The sequence below is a fragment of the Nyctibius grandis genome, chromosome 1 (genome assembly GCF_013368605.1).
Source record: "Nyctibius grandis isolate bNycGra1 chromosome 1, bNycGra1.pri, whole genome shotgun sequence".
NCBI lineage: Eukaryota > Metazoa > Chordata > Aves > Nyctibiiformes > Nyctibiidae > Nyctibius > Nyctibius grandis.
In genome coordinates, this window is record NC_090658.1 from 31,328,762 (window position 1) to 31,341,575 (window position 12,814).

At 44.7% G+C, this 12,814-nt stretch overlaps 2 protein-coding genes across 5 annotated transcripts in view; one reads left to right on the forward strand and one right to left on the reverse strand.

Moving 5' to 3' along the window:
• Positions 1–327: 327 nt before the first annotated feature.
• MCFD2 (multiple coagulation factor deficiency 2, ER cargo receptor complex subunit) lies at positions 328–4,840 on the reverse strand. Its single transcript, XM_068405033.1, has 4 exons — positions 4,757–4,840; positions 3,826–3,974; positions 2,954–3,113; positions 328–1,764 (listed from the first exon to the last, which is right to left on the reverse strand). Exons 2-4 carry the CDS (start codon positions 3,966–3,968, stop codon positions 1,633–1,635), a joined length of 435 nt encoding a protein of 144 aa, XP_068261134.1. The 5' UTR covers positions 3,969–3,974; positions 4,757–4,840; the 3' UTR covers positions 328–1,632.
• Positions 4,841–5,991: 1,151 nt separating this feature from the next.
• Positions 5,992–12,814, forward strand: part of TTC7A (tetratricopeptide repeat domain 7A) — a 189,829-nt gene continuing 183,006 nt past the window's right edge. For 2 of the 4 annotated variants that reach the window (XM_068423941.1, XM_068424103.1), the window contains exons 1-3: positions 5,992–6,154; positions 8,900–9,063; positions 10,720–10,888. In XM_068423941.1, the coding sequence (XP_068280042.1) occupies positions 5,992–6,154; positions 8,900–9,063; positions 10,720–10,888 (496 nt within the window). Of the gene's footprint in view, positions 6,155–8,176; positions 8,192–8,899; positions 9,064–10,719; positions 10,889–11,611; positions 11,669–12,814 lie in introns of those variants that run through there. The other 2 variants (XM_068424014.1, XM_068424179.1) reach the window with 2 other exon arrangements.

The following is a 12,814-nucleotide window of genomic DNA, read 5'->3' on the forward strand; positions in this document are numbered from 1 at the left end:
TTAACCTTGTCTCCCCTCCTACCTGCAAGCATTTTCTATACTTTCTTATGATTCAATATTACTCCAGATTAATTACCCTCAAAAGAGATACTTAAAAAATGCTTTCACTGAAAGAACAACTTTAAGATGACTGCCAGTAACAGAGACGGGCTTAAAAATACGTCAGAAAATTAGGTGCGTTTCTCACTAGGATGTCCAGCCTTGTGTGTCAAGCTCCAGAGTACATAAACCCCAACTTATTTTTATTGCTTGTACAACCAGCACAACCCTAGCCACAAAGGTATCAAAATAAATAATCAGTACAAGAAAAAAGTCTGACACTCAGGATTCATTGCACAAACATTTAAACAGAGGAAATAATTTTTTACAAATGTGTTTATCTCGTATAAGAATAATTTTTTACAGAAAATAACTCTTTATACATTTTACAGAAATACGCTAACATTTAGATTCTCTATTCATGGATAATGATTGAATGCAATTTAAGATTTCAGTTATGTTTTAGAGTCACCAAATATCAGTAACACAGCAATACATCACTTCTCTAATATCCTTAAACTGCTTGACCTATCCAGTACTGAGTCAAGACAGTGAAATACATTCTTAGAACCATGCTAATTTGCAAACACTCAAGTATCTTGAAACTGTTAGTTATGAAATACCTCCTGAAAATAATACCATAATTTAAGCGTCAAGGAATATGAACTTAAACCTTAACAAGGCAGCATTACCTGCTCACTTAGATTATCCTGCTGGCTAATACTGTAAAACCCAAACTGAACAGAAGCTTTTATATTAAAGTGGTTTACTGTTAACATGACCTTCAAAACGAGATAGCAGAAGCTAGTCTAGTAAATGCTATACAGCATTAATACAACATGTAAATGTAATAAAAATACTTTCATTTTCTTAAGAAAACACCACAGAAGGTAGAGAAAAAAATTAGTAAATTAAGACATAAAAAGTAAATCTGTGAAGGACAAGAAGAAATTGAAAAACACGTGTATATATATGTAAAATGTAAGGGTATGCTAGGAAGTTAATAAAAATACTCAATTTCTTCAAAGACTGTGTTAAAGTCCATACGGTATCATGTGTACCTCAAACATAAGCCACATTCAAATGCTTTTCCTCTACAATTGCGGTTTCAAGCACTTGTACTCATATGCAAATTTTCTTTGAAATTAGTGGGAAGGAAAGACATTTATCCTTGAAATACAACTATATGCAGTAATCTTTTCTTGCTTTCTAGGTATTTTATAAGTTTAAATAGAAGATGTAAGCAAACAAGTACTATATAATCCAATGACAGAAAAACTGAAATTCAGGTTGTATAGGATCTATTTAGTGTTCACACACAGCCACTGAAGAGTTTGCCAGCTGTACCCTGTCTGAATACTGTTGACACTTCCGTGCTTCAAGATTCAAATGTGTAGCTATGTTTAGTCAAACACAGCTCCTGCTCTGAGTTAGCCAGTTTCTTACCACATACAACTTTCAAATAAATTCAGCTGGAACTGATACACCTCTCCTTCTCACAGCACAGAGGTTGATATGAGACAGTAATGAATCACATTATACTAGTTCACATTTCTATGTAGTTAGAAGGAGAAACAAGCCCCCTGCAAACCCTTATTCCAGTGATTTTGCAAATTCTGCATAGTCAATGTATCCGTCGTTGTTCTTATCATCATCTCTTAAGACATCATCTATTAGATTAATCAGCTCTTCTTCTTTCATTACCTGGGTATGCTCACCGCCTTCCTACAAAAACAAAACCACATCGAACAGTTTAGCAGTGCTTCCCATCTAGTGACACACATAACAGATTACTGACAACTAATTTTTTGTTAAGCTATTCATGTTTGGTGCCTAATTTGGCACTAAGTTTTATGTAATCATTTATACCAATATAAGCAACTTTTTACTGGTGCGAGCTATGAAGTCCAAGTTCTCTGGACTTCATAACAAGCACTCTGTATCCAGTTAATATTCTTAGACAAAAGTTCTAAAAGCTGAATAGCATAGTGTATAATGATGGATAATAATCTAACAGATGTATTCTTAATTTGGATCTTGATGTAGTATAGACACCATAGTTTCTACACTGTGGAGAAACATCTTCCTGTGTGTCAGAACTTGCAAAATGCAGAGCTTGACAGTAACAGAGTAGTGAAAAAATCCAGCACTGTAGCTTAAGGTCAGTAAAATTCTTAGTATCACCCCTTATGAGCAAAGGAGAATACAAAGAGGTGCCTTTGCACAAGAAACAGCAAGTCATCACTCTGTTCTCAGCTAGGTATGTTTTTGCCACAGGTGTATGCAGGAAGTCAGGCTATTCTGAACTGTAACTTCCAAAAGGCCGGTATGAGAAAATGAATCAGTATTGTCTTCCTCATGATTGTATCTTCCTACTTCGCCCTTAACTGTTCCTAGCTGGAAAGAGAATTTGTGTTTAGAAAAAGGCAGACCGTGACTGGTTCTTCTAATACTAATTTTGTGCAAGAAGTCTCTTATAGATTATGTATCCACAGCAGTAACATTTTGGAATTGAGAACAGCAGCCTTACAACCTTGAACAACATCATACCACATGCTGTTTCTATAAATCCTCGCGAGCATTATCCCAGTTTGGATAATTTCCCTTTCTACCCATCCCTGCCTATGAAAGTATTCCCTTTGTCAAATCCTTTTCACTCTACAGTCCTTCCTCACTCTAAAGTTTAAACTACAATGGAGACTTCTTGAAAACTGCAATGTGACATGAAAAGCTGTGATAAAGCTGGCACATTTATAAATCAAACCAAAACTATCAGGGGGAAAAATAATCTCATTTTCAGGCAAAACTGTAACTGCACTGAAGATGTGTTGTAACTGTTCTGTTCTACTGTAAGCTGCTTTTAGAGAGCCATAACTGTTTCCAAACACACATACTGTTACAAAATTCCACCTACCTCCTTGTGGACATGTGATATAGCAGTAGCAAGCTCTAACCCATCTAACAAATTATTGCCATCATAATCATGCATTTTGAAGTAATGAAGCTGCAACTCTTGTGGAGACATCTCAGATTCTGGTTTCTCAATAACACCTTCCAAATGTTCCATGATGTGGCTAAGAAAAATAAACAAAATCCACAACATATCAGTCAGTTAATATTTAATGGTTTGTTTACATCAAATTTAGTCTTTGATCAGACAATGAAGTACACAGGAAATACCGTATCTCTAAAAGCATCCTGGATAACCAAAAGTTACAGTTTTATACTAAGATGAAGGGGGCACAAAGGTTGTTTGTTACAGGTGCTGCAGTGGCCTCTAGTATGTTACATAGCTATTTCCCTTTCTACTGGCCTACTTAGCAGGTTATCAAAACAACCGAAGCAGTGCCCAAAATCTCCTTTTGGCTGTCTTCCAAAGCACAGGAACTGGAGGAAGATATTTCCTAGCCAAGCATGAAGTATTCTAGGGAGTTTTATTTGCTGCTACCACTGTTTTGTTTGTATGAAGCAGCAAATGAGAAAAAAAACCTCGCACTCTACCTGAATATGATTTTGCCTCAGGTATGTTGATCTAGGTAAGTAGGATTCCTGTAAGAAATTCTTTATAGTATGAGTAGGGCTAAAGGGTCCAGAGAGACCTTTCTAGGTCTAGTATCTCTACAAACTTATTGAGCCAGCATGTCTCATATCTGACTTCAGCTAGTCATACAACATCCTGAGAAACAAGGGTGCCCTAGGCTTAAGTCCAACTCACTTAACAAGACTTAAGAGATAAGCAAATCATTAAGAAGTAAAGTTTATCTTTTCAGAACATGGAACACGTACTCTTTATCTTGTACCAAGTTCTTATCAAGGCGAACATTTGCATGTTGACTCTCTCCTACGTGTTCCTCAGCTAGGGTAGAGATGAAGAACGCAGCCAGAAAGCAGAACAGCAAACGTATTCTAAAAATCCTCACGGACATCATGATCTCCTACAAAAAGTAAAACATTGCCCCCCAAAAAAGAACAGATGAAAAATGCAATCTACTTTCAGCAGATTTACAGAGTGTTTAGAAATAACCCCACTAAGTTCTAGAATAGAAGAACCTGCTTCATTTCAAGCATTTAGCAAGCAGAAAACCCAAGTGCTCCAATTAAGAATTTCTATGAGGGTCCCCATTTCAAGGCAGTATGCAGTAACTTTCAGAGAATTACTTTCTTTTCATGCAGTGAACGTGCACTCTTTAGCCGTGCTTGGGACTTCGTATAGCTTCTAGACAACCAACCACGCCAGCTTCACACAGACCTGCCCCACAGCTATGGGAGCAAAGGGCGCTCACGGTATCAAACGGGCTGCATCTAATCAGCAGATCTGTTAAGAGTGCATGCCCTAAATAACTACAACTTTAAAAATGCAGCGGTCACGGCCGCGCTCACGCCACAGGCAAGCGAGCCGCGGCAGCAGGGCGAGCGGCGCGGGGCGCCCAGCCGAGGCCAGCAAAGCAGCCGACGGCTGGGTTCGGCTGCTCTGCTCTTCTTCCACCTCCAGCTGCGCCCGCCGAAGCTACACCCGGCTTGCAGCCGTGCCGGGGTACGGCGCGGCGCGGTGCCGGAGGCCCTGACAGCTGCCACCGCGCTGGCCTCCCACCACCCACCCGCGGCTCCCCCGCCCGGTAGGGCCCTTGCGGAAACCCCAGCCCAGGCCGCAGCACACCCCGCTCCAGCCCTGGCTGCCGGGGTGGCGGACGGGCCCCGTCGCCGCCCGGCTACGCACCCTCCGGCGGAATGCCGCCGCCGCCGCGCCGTCCCTCCCGCGGGCAGGTGGGACTGAGTTCGGGTCAGGCCGGCCACCATCTCCGGCGTCACCGCCGGCCCGGCGCACGCGCCGCGCTCCTGCCCCGCCCCCTCCGCCCGTTCATTGGCTGCACCTTTCCGCCGAGCACGGGCTACGTCACCGCTAGCAGAATTCCACGTGGAGCCCTCGCGGAGGGACAGGTGGGGCGCCCCGCCCACCGCGGGGCGGGGCCGTCGGCGCGGCCGTGTTAGTGGGCGCGCAGGGCTGTGGGGCGCCGGTCACCTGCCAGCGCGGGTGGTCTCTACCGGCTCTGCCCTCCCTCCGCCAACCCCTTACCGGCCTCCGGGGAGGGGACCCGCCTTTCCCAAGGGCGCACCGAGAGGATCCAACCGGCGATGCCCCGGGTGGAGGGCAGGTGCCCGCGGCGGAGCTGAGAGGAAGTGCGATAGCATAAGCCCAGTGTGTGCCCGCTCATGGGGCTGTCCCGGGCCGGCCCTGCTCTGCGCCTTCCCCTCGCAGCCCCTGCCACCAACGGCCGGCTGTGCTTTCCCGGCCTCACCGCCGTTACCCTCTGTAGCTTATAAACCGTTCGTTCTCTTTGCTCCCGCCTCGCAGCAAATGTCGAAGGCCTCGTTATTTTACACTTAACAACTAAACAGCAGTTGCCTTCGCCTCTCGGGATAACCCTTAGAGCAAATTCCGGCCTCGGGAAGCCGTGTGGGCTTTTGGCTCATCACCCGTGCGCTGGGGGGGTTACTCTGTGCTGAAACCCTGCTGAAGGGGGATGGTGGCTGTGGGAGCAGCTGACAGAAGAGGCCCGGGGTTCAGGTGACTCCCGAGGCCCTTGGTAAGGGAGCAGCACCCTTGTCCCTCCCTGCCAAGGAAGGGAGCCCCGGGCCTCAGTGCAGATGTAGTGCCACAGCAGCGTTCCTAAGGCCCCACCGGCCCGCTGTGTGTGACAGCGCGAGGGCAGCCGGGTGGGTGCAGTGCCCTGGGCAGGCCGCGAGGCCGGGAGAGCGGCTGCCCGTGCCCGGGCACGCGTCTCTGGCTCGGGCGTCAAGTGAGGGGCGGCCGTAGCCGGGAGGCTGCGTGAAGAAGCCGCCGTCCCCGAGCTCGCGGCTCTGCGCGCACACGCTCCAAGCATCTCCCGGGCGCTACCGCCTGGGACTCCCCGACGGGCGGGTGGGGCGAGGAGGGCCCAGCCCGGCGCTAAGATGGCGGCCAAGGGCTCGCACTCGCACATGAAGCTGGAGGGGGAGATCGAGCGGTGCCGGGTGGAGGGGCACTGGGGGCAGCTCCGGCACCTGGCCCAGCAGCTGCTGCCGCCGGCACAGCCCCCGCGCAAGGCGGCGGTGGCGGGGGGCGCTCAGGACGCGGGTAAGCGGCGGAGAGAGCCGGGCAGGGTGGGGCGGAGCGGTGGGGCCGCCGCCGTTACCGGACCGCCCAGGCGTGGGGCGGCGGCGGGGCCGGGGCCGGCTTGTCGCTCCGGGCCGCCGCCCGGGGATCGGCAGCCTCGGCCCGGTGGGCTGCCATGGGCGGGAGCTGCGGCTGCCCCGTCTCCCGGGGTTGCGGGAGAGGTCTGGGGAGCGCCGGGGTGCCGGCGGAGGGAGCGGGGTGTCGTCCCGTGTCCCCCGTGGGCGCCGGACGGAGGGAAGGAGGGAGGGATGCATCCGCGGCGGCGGGAGCTCAGGAAACGGCGTTCAGAAAGAAAACTCTGTGCTTCCTCGTCATGTCAGCGCTGCCGAGCCCGTGGGGCTGCGAAAGGAAACGCATCGCTTGGGGCTGTCAGCGGGAGTAAGGGGCGGCAGCGCTTGCTTGGCGGCTTCTGTGCGCTCGGGATGTGGCCCTCGCCTCAGTGAGCACCCGGGCGCAGGTGGCGGCTGAGCTCCGGGCTTTGGTTTAACAAGTTCGGCTGGGCTGCGGCCAGGCTGCCGACCAAAATCTTCCGTGCTTGCAAATGTCTCTCTCCAGCTTCTCAATACGTGCGATGCTGATTCCCTCTTACCCCCTCCCTGCCCGCTGTGGATGCCCCTAAATTATCTCCTTGCATTTCTGAAGGGGACTGCTTTATTCAAAGGCTTAGGCTCACCCAAGTATCCTTTCACATGTAAGACAGGTTTCATAAATAGCAAATGTATTTTTACCTTTTTTTTCCTGTTACAACACACTGCTTTGCATCTCTTTTAAATTAAATCTCTTCTAAGAAGTGAGGCAGCCAAACTTAGAAATACAAAACTCTGTGTCTGCAGTGAACAGCAGTAAGTTGTGAAGAGGACCTGATCCAAGCCACTGCGCTGGTACAAGAGGTTCTGCCGTTGACGTCAGAGGAGCTATTTCTATGAATAAACCTGCTTCTTTAGAGGAGTTTCTAGGATGTGGCCCTAGAGTTAACTGAAGCTGGCTGGCGTGCAATAAACTTCACAGTGGGAAAACATGGTGGGGGGAGACGTTGGTAGCTTAACACATGTTTATTTACAAGGCTTTCCAAGTGTATACATGATGCAGATCGAACCCTGTGTTGAGAACCACACAGCCAACCTTTGAACTTTAGTCAGTTTTCAGCAGTGCTCCCTGGGTGCAGAGATCATCATGAAGTTTGGGGGCATTAATAGTTGAAGAGTTCATATTAGTTTGTTCCCTTGTAATTAAGAGGCATAACAGCAGTATAATTGCTGTAAAAACCTTATTTGTTAATTTGCTGCTATGTCAGCTCATAACTTTCTAGTTATGAAAGAGTAATGCTCTGTTATTGCTACAGAACTTTTCTTCCAGCAAGGCACTAGCTACAGTTTTGTGTTTCTAGAAACAATAGTGTGTCTGGATGAGATTTTTTAATAGTAGTATTTGCTTTGAGAGATTGTGTATATTTATTTCTTAATTGTATATGGTCTTATGCAATTCCTTAAGTTTGGTTAAGAGATTAGTGGCTACCTAAAGCTGTTCAGCGTTGCATAGAAATGATTGCATATGAGATTGGGGGGAAATATACTTGAACGTTTACACTTCCCATTTTATGTACATATACTTGTTCATGCAAGTTAGTTGTAGACCTGCAATTGAGCCTGAAGAGCTATGGTTATAATTTGATAAGCAGCTGAACACTTAAGCCACAACCAGAAAAAAGTTTAAACCAAAAAAAAAAACCCGCAAGTTGATTATTAATACCATATGTAATGTTTAGATAGTTAGTGGGGATAAGTTGTCCCATGGACTGAAGATATAGTAATAGTTACACTATCGTGTTTCATGCATTCTAGAATTTCAGACTTTGAAATGTGATATATATGAATTGTAGGGCTTGGGTCTTTGGTTTACAAAGATTTTCTTACCCTACTTGACCCACTAGTCAGCTGATGGTACTACTTTTATGAATAAATGAACTGCAGAACTGGAGCTGTCATGCAGGAACTCCAAGTACGTTGGCAGATGAAACTTTTTTTTTTCTTCAGTGCATGATTGCAACATCGCATGATGCTTCATGCTGTATCCAGTGCTACTAGCTATGTTTGTGTTTTTCTGTGGAACTGTGAACAGGAATGGATTTTAATGTAGAAAAGACTTTTATGTGGCATGTCAGTTATGTCACTGGATCAAGCCTTCTGTGTCTTTAGTAATAGATGAGTAGAATGTGTTTAAATTCTCTATTTTTATTTTTTTCCGTGAACTTTCAGGAAAATCTTAAAAGTTTTTGCTGTGGTTACTGTTCTGCAGTGAAATTCATAGCTTACCCGTAGCCGAAGCATGCATTTCATGCTTGTACATTTGTAAATCTAAAGCATGCACTTTAATGTTTGCAAAGACTGGTCTTACACTTTTGAAAGTGAGTTTTGTGATGAAAATTCTTAACTAGTATATTAGTGACAACACAAGAACAAACTGTGCTGTCGGAATAAAAGGATTCATTAGGGAAAATCTTCAAGTTAAAAGGAAATGTTTCATTTTTTCACAGGAAGCATACTGTTTCCAATAGCTTGAATTTAATGGAACTTTTTTCTGTCTGCTAGTTCTTACCCCCTTGTTTTGAGTTACTGTTTGTATGTCTGGAAGGTGTTTTCTTTTGGCTTTGTAATGCTATTTATCAGCACTACTGCAGTAAGCGGTGTTTCTTGTTGGTTGTTTCAGAGGACTATGGGAGTATGCTGCTTGCAGAGGCTCTGCTGGAAGAATGTTTGAAAGAAAACTTTGCTAAACTGAAGGACTCCATTCCACTGACAGAGAAGAATGAGCCAAAACTGAATGAAGCTAAACAGTATCTGACCAATATCTTAAGCAGAGGAAAACTACGAGTAAGTACGCTCTGTCGTCATAATTCCTGCCAACTGGATGCTGCTTCCATGTGATTATTAGTCTGATACAAGTTGTTGGTGTTGCCTGTTCATGTCCCTGTGTGTAGGGTGCTGTATTGCAGGTATTACTAATGGACTGGTAATTCAGTACCCTTTGCAGTGTCTTCTGTTGGGAGACTTGCTTTTTTATATGCAAACAAATTATGTGCAATGAGTATATATCATGTTTATTTTTTTATTAGAAAGAAGTAGGATAAATGTCTTGGAATTCTCTGGGGTGGTGGGGCATGGCCACATAACGGTGCTGTCAGGCTCCACAGCTGAGTGACCTACTGCTGCTCCTGGTCTGAGGCAATTGTGTACACCTGGTCAGCTCCAGATCAGAGGTAAAATGTGCTTCACGCTGCTGTCAGACACTTAAGGTTGTAGTGAGTCCAGGATTACAGCCTTGCATTGCTTTCGGTCTCTGATAGAGAAATTATGCCAAGTTATGCTTTTACCTTATTTTGTGGTTTGGGTGCATGGTTGGTAGCTGTCAGTCAACTCAGCTGCAGAGCTTTAGGAATGTTTTAAGACTTTGCCTCAATGTCTGCTGCTGTGTTGGTCTCCTTGGACACACAGTTGCATAACTGGCTTTAAAAAGACTGTGAATTACAACAGTCTCTTCTAGACTTATATCACTTGTGGTCCTGCAACTTACAGGCTAGTTAGCTTGGAAGCGTATGCTATACTTTTATCATGTTAATTTCCAGGGAGCGAGCGTGCAGCGACTTTCTGGGGGAGTTCCTTGTTCTTAACTTCTTGAAAGTGAGCGTATTTAGAAAGTAAAAAGGAGAGGGGAGGGAAGAGGAGTCCATCCAACCCTCTTTCTTTATAGTTTAGCCCCAGTAACAGCCAGAACCACTGAATTCTTACAGGTCTTAGTGTTAAGTTTGGCTGCATGAATTGCCATTACTATTTCTTTGTTAGTGGTGACTTGGCTACTTGTGCAGCATTGACCCTGTGTTGACTGCATGTATTAAAAAAATGAATATGAAGGCTTAGGAACCTTTTCATGCCTTCCAAAGCATAAAAAGGGTCTGAACGGATGTATTTTACTGAGATTTTTTTGTTACACGGATTTGTATGCATGTTTTCAATCCTTAAGAAACCGAACAGATCTTAGAAATAGCAGGCATGCCTTCTGTTTTTCTACTGTTGCCTGAAAATTCTTTGATAACTTCTGAAAATTTGGGAGCTTTCTTGCTCTTTAATTTAATGTACAGAGGAGAGGGGAGCACTTGACTAAAAAGTGATGGTTTCTGCCTAGTATAAAAGCAGGGGATTTTCTTGGTGTGTATGTAGGTAGTTCTGACAATGCCAGGCTTTTATGTGCTATCTGTGGCTGGTGAATCAATAGAGTAGGTCAGCTGAAACCAAAGAGGTGGCTTGTAAGCTGTGTATTTCCAAACTGAGCTCCAAAGTAGTTGGCTGCTGCTCTCATGAGCATAGCACTAAGACCTCTAGACACTTAAATCTTCCTCCTTTGGCCTGCGGAGCTAGCAATGTTGAGAGGAAAGCATTATGAATCTGCTTAATTTGTTCTGAAGTACCTCATTCTTGCTGTCTGGTATTTTACCATGTAAACACTATTTTCCTCTCCCCACTGCGTTTCAGCCTAAGTATATGACAGAGGCTATGCTGATCCTAGGAAAGCTTCATTATGTGGAGGGATCCTACAGAGATGCCATCAGCATGTATGCAAGAGCAGGAATTGACGACCTCTCAACAAAAGATGAACCTCTGTACATGCTGCGTTTGGTAACTGAAGCCTTCGTTATTAAAGGTAAAGGACCGTGTATGCATATTTGAAGTATGCTGTGTTTAGGTTGAAGCTGAAGGTATTTCTCCAAGTGATTTGATTGGAGCAGGGTTAGGGCAATGCTGTATGCTTTAGAAAATCCTACTGGGTATGATCTGTGTAGTTTAAACTTAAAGGCATTATGGAGTCTTAGTCCATGGTTTTTAAACTTGTCTGGCTTGTAAAGAAAAGCTTGAAATTGGAAATCTTTAACTGTTGGCTGTAAGTCAGCAACACACTTGAGCTTGTGTATCCATTTTGGGAAAATCTGAATCAAGCACTTGGGTGAACTGGGGCCTATGCTTTCTTTTAGAAAGAGTTCATCTATTTATAAGTTTTAATGATTTCTGTGAATTAAGCAAAGATGATGTTTTCAAGTTTTAAACTCTGGACTAACAGAATATGTGCTTTCAAAGCAGTTAGTGTATTTTTGCAATGCATGTCACACAGTATCAGACCTTATGTACAAACAGGAGTCTCTCCTCCCCCTTGTAATTTTACAGACATTGCACTGTTTGAGAGATCCTAATAAAAAGTGCCTCTACCGGTAGTGAAATTGTGTTTCCTTTTTGAGTGGGGGGAAAGGAAGACCCTAGTCAGTTTTTGACTTGGGGTGGAAAAAAGATCAGTGATCTTCATTTGCTTTCAGTTCCTTTATAAATGTTGCTCAAGTACTGCTACCTATCTACTGCTTTCTACTCTTTTCAGCATGTCCACCAGCTAATTAGGTGAATGAGAACTCTGATGATCAGATACCTTCAACTGGTATGTAAAAGAGTGAAACCAAATCAACCCAAAATACTGTTTGACTGGGCTGCTAGTATTACTGATAATAATTCGGATGTTTCATGATCTCACACAGTCATTCTGCTTTTTTGAAAACCTGTTTGTGCTGCTTTGCTTGCTTTGGTTTTGTTTCCTGTAGCACTGGTTGAATCTGCTTCATTAACAGGCTTTTGTGGAGCAGGACTAATTTACTTGTAATTCGCACTAACACTTGCATGGCGCAGAGGAGTGAGTAACTGGCAGTGCACGCATAGCAGTGTGTTTGAGAGCAACTATTGGTGCACTCCGGAGTCTGAAGGAGATGCACTATCGTCACTGGGAACTAGTTAAGGCCCTTGGTGAGGTGTGAATGTAATAAGGTGTACACGAACACTGCAGGAATAACACTGTTCCTGTAAGGCCTCTCCTATGGTTTTGACTACCTCACTTGCACATGAAGATATTGGGGGTGGAGGTGTTTGCCTCAGAGGATCAGGCCATAATTTTTTTTTCCCCATGTAGTTTAGCGCAGAAGGTAAATATTGTGTTGCCCCCGTATTTGTGTGTAAACTGTAAGGAGCCCCTGCCATAGCAGAGCAACCTCTGTGCTGTTACTATTCCACAGTTTTTATCCTCCATGATGATTGTTTTCAGATTAGCCGAGGTAACAAGGGCATAGTAAGTCACTCAGTATTCTACCAAAGTTCCTTACAGAGAGAGGTACAGCAGAGTGGAGCTTCTCCAACTGAGTCTGGAGAGGGCACTCACTGCTAGCTAGGATCACTGTTCCCCCATGCCATGTGCTTGACCTTCAGTCTGAGAGAAATAAGCCCTTAAGTGTTAGAAATTTGTACAGGTAACTATGGCAATAGCAGTGTGGATTTAAATTTTCATTTCAAAACATGTTAGTCCAGGCTACCTTTGCAGGGCAAGTAACAGCATGAAGTTCAGTTATTTAAAATTCATTTATACTTTATGCTAAAGATTTTTCTTATTCCTTTTTTTCATTTGGTATCTCTGCAGAAATTCTGTTGATCCATACCATATCATTGCCTTTGGCTGAACTACTGTTAGCTTATGCAAGCTGAAACCTTCTTGAAAGACACTCTTGAACATCGCTGGTAGTAAAATTTTTGCAGGGATCGT

What these genes read in the sequence shown, in the direction of transcription:
- MCFD2 (XM_068405033.1), bottom strand. Translation starts at nt 3,968, where the DNA reads ATGATGTCCGTGAGGATTTTTAGAATACGTTTGCTGTTCTGCTTTCTG. An exon ending in AACTTGGTACAAGATAAAGA is followed by an intron (nt 3,114 to 3,825) that starts GTACGTGTTCCA and finishes TATTTTTCTTAG; the next exon opens with CCACATCATGGAACATTTGG. An exon ending in TATCACATGTCCACAAGGAG is followed by an intron (nt 1,765 to 2,953) that starts GTAGGTGGAATT and finishes TTGTTTTTGTAG; the next exon opens with GAAGGCGGTGAGCATACCCA.